This window comes from Eumetopias jubatus, unplaced genomic scaffold (assembly GCF_037043125.1).
Source record: "Eumetopias jubatus isolate StellerSeaLion01/CBP00866 unplaced genomic scaffold, mEumJub1_p1.0 scaffold_4, whole genome shotgun sequence".
Taxonomy (NCBI): Eukaryota; Metazoa; Chordata; class Mammalia; order Carnivora; family Otariidae; genus Eumetopias; species Eumetopias jubatus.
In genome coordinates this window covers 97807809-97813808 of record NW_028274810.1, presented here as the reverse complement: position 1 = coordinate 97813808, position 6000 = coordinate 97807809, and the positions used below count along the sequence as shown (strand labels likewise).

General features: G+C 60.9%; 1 protein-coding gene across 1 annotated transcript in view; it reads right to left on the bottom strand.

Moving 5' to 3' along the window:
- Window positions 1–4415: 4415 nt before the first annotated feature.
- DHRS3 (dehydrogenase/reductase 3) overlaps window positions 4416–6000 on the bottom strand; it is a 38191-nt gene continuing 36606 nt past the window's right edge. The window contains exon 6 of the mRNA XM_028108624.2: window positions 4416–4940. Within this exon, the coding sequence (XP_027964425.1) occupies window positions 4856–4940 (85 nt within the window). The 3' untranslated portion in view covers window positions 4416–4855. The remainder of the gene's footprint in view (window positions 4941–6000) is intronic.

Genomic DNA, 6000 nt, shown 5'->3' with positions numbered 1-6000 from the left:
GCTTGTGTCGGCGCCTTGCGCTCCTCCATGGACCTGCCCTGCTGCTCACGGGGCGTCCGCTCTCCAGGGGAAGGGAGCCAGACGGCCCCGGGGGGCAAGGAGAGAGAACGGCCCAGAGTACCCTCCCAGAGTGCGGACTGGGTGAACAGACCACGGTGGACACACACGCTGGACGGTTATTCGGCCGTGCAAAGGCCCGGTTACGCCTGAACACGTTTGCTGAGGGAAAGAAGCCGGACACGAGAGAGCACATCCTGCATGCATGTTCCCAAAGATGTCTGTGCTGGTGGTTGCACAGCCCTGTGACTACACCAAGCGCCACCGCATTGCACACTTGGAGCGCGTGAACTGTGCGGCATGTGGATTCTGTCTCAACACAGCCTAGCACACGGAACCTTCATCAAGCCTTGAGCCCACCTCCTGTCCGGTGAGACGGGCGCTGAGGGAAGGAAGGGAGAGGCTGAGGCGGGGCAGCCCAGGCCTCTGGGGTCAGGTGCACACCTCCCCGAGGTCCCCTCCCGGGCCGGCTGGTGCGCGCTGGAGAGGGGCTATGCAGGCACGCCCAGGTGACCTTAGTGACCTGGTGTCTAGGCTTCGGGGCCCTGCAGAAATATTCCCTCCTAGCTGCTTCCATCCAGGGAAGTCGGCGACCCCCGGGTCATACAACTAAGCGCTGGCCGGCCAGGCTGCCCTGCCCGGGCTAGTTTGGGGTGGCGGCCCTGCCTCCAAGGCCTGCCGTCCGCCTGAGGGGACCCACGTGTTGAGAGCAGCTCCCCAGCAGGGCCGTGGCCATCGTGCCCCTCCCGACGATGCCTGCCTGGGGGACTTCTGTGCTTATTTTCTTCCCGAGCCACCGAGAGACTTGGGCGCAAAGGACCTGCCCCGAGCCAACCATGGTGGGAGAGTCCAGAGAAATGTCCTGCCCCCCCCCACCGCCACCCGCCGTGTGCTGGAAGACAATAGTCCTCCCCCATCCCCCATGAAGCACCTCCCCGTCGGGCCTCTTTGCTCTGCCCTCCCCAGGGCTCTCCTCCAACTCCTGCACCTACTACCCGTGCTGAGCTCCAGCTTCGTTCCACCCCAGCCTGCTGTCACAGGGCCGGCCAGGTCAGGCCAAGATGGTGACGCCAGGTGCCCTAAGGGGCACTTGGGTCCTGGCTGGGAACTGTGGGAGCCGCCAGCATCACATCATGCCCTTGAGTTTCCAGAGCCTTTGCACTGGACACTCATCCCTGCCCAGGAGGCCAGAGGGCAGGAACATCTCATCCTTTCTACAGGAGAGGAGGGGTGGGCTCACATGCAGAAGACGGACGAGCCAGTGCAACTCCAGAGTCTGGAGTCCTCTGGGGCCTCCTACCTCTTGGGGAGCCTCTGGGCCTTGGTGGGCTGGGAGAAGCTGGGTGCTTGGGGGTCTGCTGGGCTCCTGGACGCTGAGGGCCTCAGGGGGGCCGTGAGAGGGGAGAGGGGACAGCAGGCCCACCCAGGCTCCGCGCCACAGCGTGCAGCCCACAGCTCATGAGGAGAAGCGTGTTAACGGATGTTGGTACATTGGACCCCAGGATGACAGCCCTCTGGAAGGGGAACGGAGTGGCTGGGGTGCCCACGGGCAGCTCCAAGCCTTCCTGCTGTGCCGAGGGACACGGTCGTCACCCCCTGCTTTGCCTGAGTGAGGGGTGTGTCTATACCGACGTTCTCTTCACAAACATAGACCTCTGGGCCCCTATGAATGATCCCCTCTTTACAAGGCCCTTCCTGAAAATCCAAGAAGCCCCCTCCGAGGGAGAAGTCCCGAGGCACTGTGGTGGGAGGGAGAGCCCCCACAGCGGTCCTTCCCTGACCCCCGGCCCCCATCCACCAACCTGCAATTGTTTTTTCCCTCTGCGCTGCTCAGCACCCAGACAGCAGGATTCATCTGTCTGTGACCTGGCTCCTTTTTGGGTCCCCCATCAGACTGGGACCCAGTCTGGGACACACGCCCCGGGGGCGTGGGCTGTCTGCCCCGTCAGAGGGGCTCTTGTGGGGGAACGCAGGGCAGGGCTGAGCCCTGTCGTCACCCTGGTCCCTCCTGGCCGTCGGTTTGGCCCGAGAAGAAGAGACTCCACTTCTCAAAGCGTTCTGGCCCCGGGAGCGGGGCTGCGGCCACGGGATTCAACTCTTGGCCATTTGCCAGGCCAGATAGCCTGGTGCCTGGAACCCTGCCAGGATGGGCTCTGGTCTGGCGCCTCCCTGGGTTTAGTGCCCACCTCCGATCTGGTTCTCTTTGGAGGAACCGATGGCATGGCAACTGGGGTCATTTCCCAGGGCCCAAGCCTTCTCTGCAGGGTCGGCATGCCCTGTCCGGCCCCTCGGGGCGTCAGGGAGCCAGAGTTCAGGGTTTGTCACTCTCTTTCCCTTGGCTAAGCCCGGGGACAGAATTAGCTCTCCTCCCTCACTCGCAAGGCTTTCCAAGCACCCAGACCATCCCGGGGAGGGACCAGGCTAGGGCCGCCTGGGAATCTGCCCAAGGCTTTTTCCCTGGTTCCTCTGGGAAGAGATCCAGAGAAAGACAGAGTGTCCCAGCGGAGAGGGAGGGGACAGGGTAGGACCAGGCCGTGCCTGGCTGTCAGGAGAAACCCCTGGGGCTCTGGAAAGATGTGAGGGTATGCCTTTAGCAGCTTTCTCCCCCCCGCCCCCCACTTTGGTGACACGTATCCTCAAGCACCAAAACACAGGTGACGAGTCACTTGCTGCAGTGCAGGTGCTTGCAGGCCAGGGAGAGCCAGGTTCGAATGCTGCCTCTGGAGTGAAAGCCCTCGGAACCTGGGCAGGCAGTCTCCTTGCTCTGGGCCTCTTTGCTCACCTACGAGACCATCTTTCTGGCACCATGCCCACAAATGGCTCAGTGCTTCTTTGGGGCTCCGCTCGGGACCTGGTGTGTGCAGAGGGGGGGGGGCCACCACATCCCAGAACAGCATCTGTCTGCTTCCCTCCATCCTCCGCCGACATTTCGATTTTTCCTCACGTTCTCCGGGACAGCTTCCGCCGCGTGGCCGATTGCGTTATAGTTCAGAGCGATCGACCACACTTCCACGGAGTGCATGTCCCGCGGCAGCCACGGCAGGCTTGACCACATGACCTGCGCTGGCCCGTGAAATGTGAGCTGAAGTGACGCGCGCTGTTTCCGGGCAGAAACCTTCGGATCCCGGGCTGGGCGGCCGGGTGGCCGGGTGTGTCTACCTCTGCCCCGAGACGGCGGCCCAGATGGAGGCTGCTCGCTCAGCCAGGCTCCCAGCGTGAAGAGGACACGGAGCAGAGCTACTGCCACCCTTGGCGGACAGGGGGCAATTCTAAGACAAGCCTCATTGTCGGCAGTCAGGGAGACCTGGGGTCACTCCCTGGCTGACACAGCTCGTGGCTGTTGGAAGGGGTTCCCAGGAGCTGCTGCTAGGTGCGGTGGGGAGTTGACGGTTAAAATGTGATGCCCTCGACTTGGTGGCCGCTTGGCAGGTACTCCACAAACAGTGGATGTCACCACGACTTGGCATTTCTGCACGCAGACCTGACTGACGAGCGTCCGGACTTGGAGATTAATCTTCCGATAACGTGAATGGTGTATAAGGGCCGCCATATGCAGAGCCCAGGGAAGCTCCTACCTTGAACTTGCGACCTTCTCCTTCACCCCTGGGGGAGCTGCTGCCCATCCCCCTCCCCCCGCCTGCCCACCCACCTGCAAGAGCCTTGTAGGCAGAGGCCACCATCCACCTGTCCCCCTGCCCGAGGTCAGGTTGATGAGCTCGCTGCAGAGGAGAGAACACATACCAGAGGAACCATGGGGCATCTCTCCCCACGTCTCCTGGGCCGTAATCCTCCTCGGTGACTGAGCCCGGGTCCACTGTGCCATTCCAGACCTCCCCGTTGCTTTCTATTTCACTTCTAGCCCCTGCCGTCAAATCTGGCTCAGGGGCCTGTAGCAGCCCCTTAGCAGGGGACCTCTGGTGCTGGTGGTCTTCAGAGTTCTGGCTCCTCGGCGACATTCCCTCTCAATACCCAGTCATGCTCAGTAGACTGGCCCGCCGCTCAGTGGGTGCTCACTAAGGACTGGTTCCGCTCTCCCGGGCTGGTCGCTTTGCGGCTGGTGGGGCTGTGGCAGGGCAGAGGGCAGTTCTCTGCAGACTAGTGCATTCCGGTTGTGGGTGGCGAGGCCAAGTGCCCCCAACCCATGGCTGTTGGGAGGGGCCTGGCAAAGGCGGCAAGGAACCACATACCCCAGGCACGGGCCCCAATTTCTCTCGCCATCTCTGCCCTCCTCTTCTTGCCCGCTCCACTCCTGGCACCTGGGGACCCCGAGCAGACCGACCGTCTCTTAAAGGATGGGGTTTTGTGGTGGGGATCGGTCCCCTCCCCACTGCCAAGGACGAGGGGTCGGGGATTTCAACAAAGGAACTCGCAAAAACCATCTCTTTATTTTTCATTCCTGCCATTCAACCAGTTTGCACAAGCTGAGGATGGGTGGATTTCAGAAAGGAGAGCATCTGGGTATAGACCCTCTGGCAACAGTCTAGGCACACTGCTAAGGCTGGTTAGACTCGAGAAGCAATTTAACAATAAACTCTACAGAATTAGAAATGTATCAAAGTGTCAAGGTGGCTGCTGGCTGGTTTCTCGCCTCCCCATGGGGGTCAGAGTTACACCCGTCAGTCCTGTGCAAAGGTCCTGGGGCTGGCCTGGGGGGGGGGGCACCTGGATTCTTCCTGGGGCCAGGAGCAGTCCTGCTCACCCAGCAGAAGTGTGCCAAGGGACAGGCGCGTGGGTGTGTGCCCAGCACCGTGGCCCCCTCAGGTTCCGTGGCTTGCGAGCGTGTCTCTGCATCCGGCCTTTATGTCCGCCCTTTGAAAGTGTTCATGCAGGTGTAGGTTCCTGAGAATTTGTAGATCTCCTCCAGTGCAGCCTGTGGGAGTATGCTGGGGGAGTGGGGGTGGAGGGGGAGGAAGGAAGATGGTTAGTAGGGGCGCCAGTGGCCAGGTCACCGTTGGCCACGGAGGACCACGCAGTAGAGCAATGGTTCCCGTAAACCGCGCCGCACCCCCAACCGCCCTCCATGGAGGAAGGGCTTTCAAGTGAGTGGATAGACAATGTTTCCAAGGTAAAGGTGGGTGGTAGAAACAAACTTTCAAAGCCACATTCTTAGCATTTTGGGGCCAACAGATATCTGAGAGAGCAATTAACTCCACGTGCTGCTTATTCAACAAATATTTGCTGTGTGGGACCGAGGAGTTAGGTACTGCCGTCACCTCCTCCAGGAAAACTTCCCAGACTCACCCCCAGGCCTCTCCTCGGGCTCCCCCACAGCCCCTCTGCTTCCCCAGTGGGCCCTGCGGTGTCCTTGCTGTTTGCTTGTCAGGCCCATGCTTGCCTCGGAGGGAGATACTTCGTCTCTGATCCAAGCCCCACACGCAGGGCTCAGTCCGTTTGTTAAATGGGAAGACCCCGGCCTTGGTGAAGGATGGGAAGGGCTCTGGAAGGCTCCCTGGGGTGTGGGTGGCTCTAGAGTTGAGCTTGTAAAGATTTTTCTTGGGACGGTGAAAAGGGGGTACCGTGCAGGGGCTGGGAAGGGGGTGGCCTCTGTTTCCTGTGGAAAGTAGTGGGGGACAGAAGAGGGAATGTAGGCTGGGGGCTTACTGTGGGAAACACTGACATGTTCTAGACAAACCAGCTTTTCTCTAGAATGTTCAGAAAGGCTTCTGAGACGCTCCCTGCGGTGGAGGGTGGCAGTCTCTACTCTCCTAGGGGCTCACAGAGGCAGCAAGGAGCATCTCAGAGCAACAGTCAGGACGGCCTAAGGGACGCCAAGATGTGGCCCAAATGCCCCCAGGTGCCCCCTGCCACTGACACCCTTCAGGTGTCTCTGAAAGAGCTATGAGTTTGGGCTGATTGATGTGTCCCCTCCGTGAGGAGGTCCCCATGCCTGCAGTTGGAGCAGCTCCTCAGCTGTAGACACACAGCCAGAGGGGAACCGGTTTC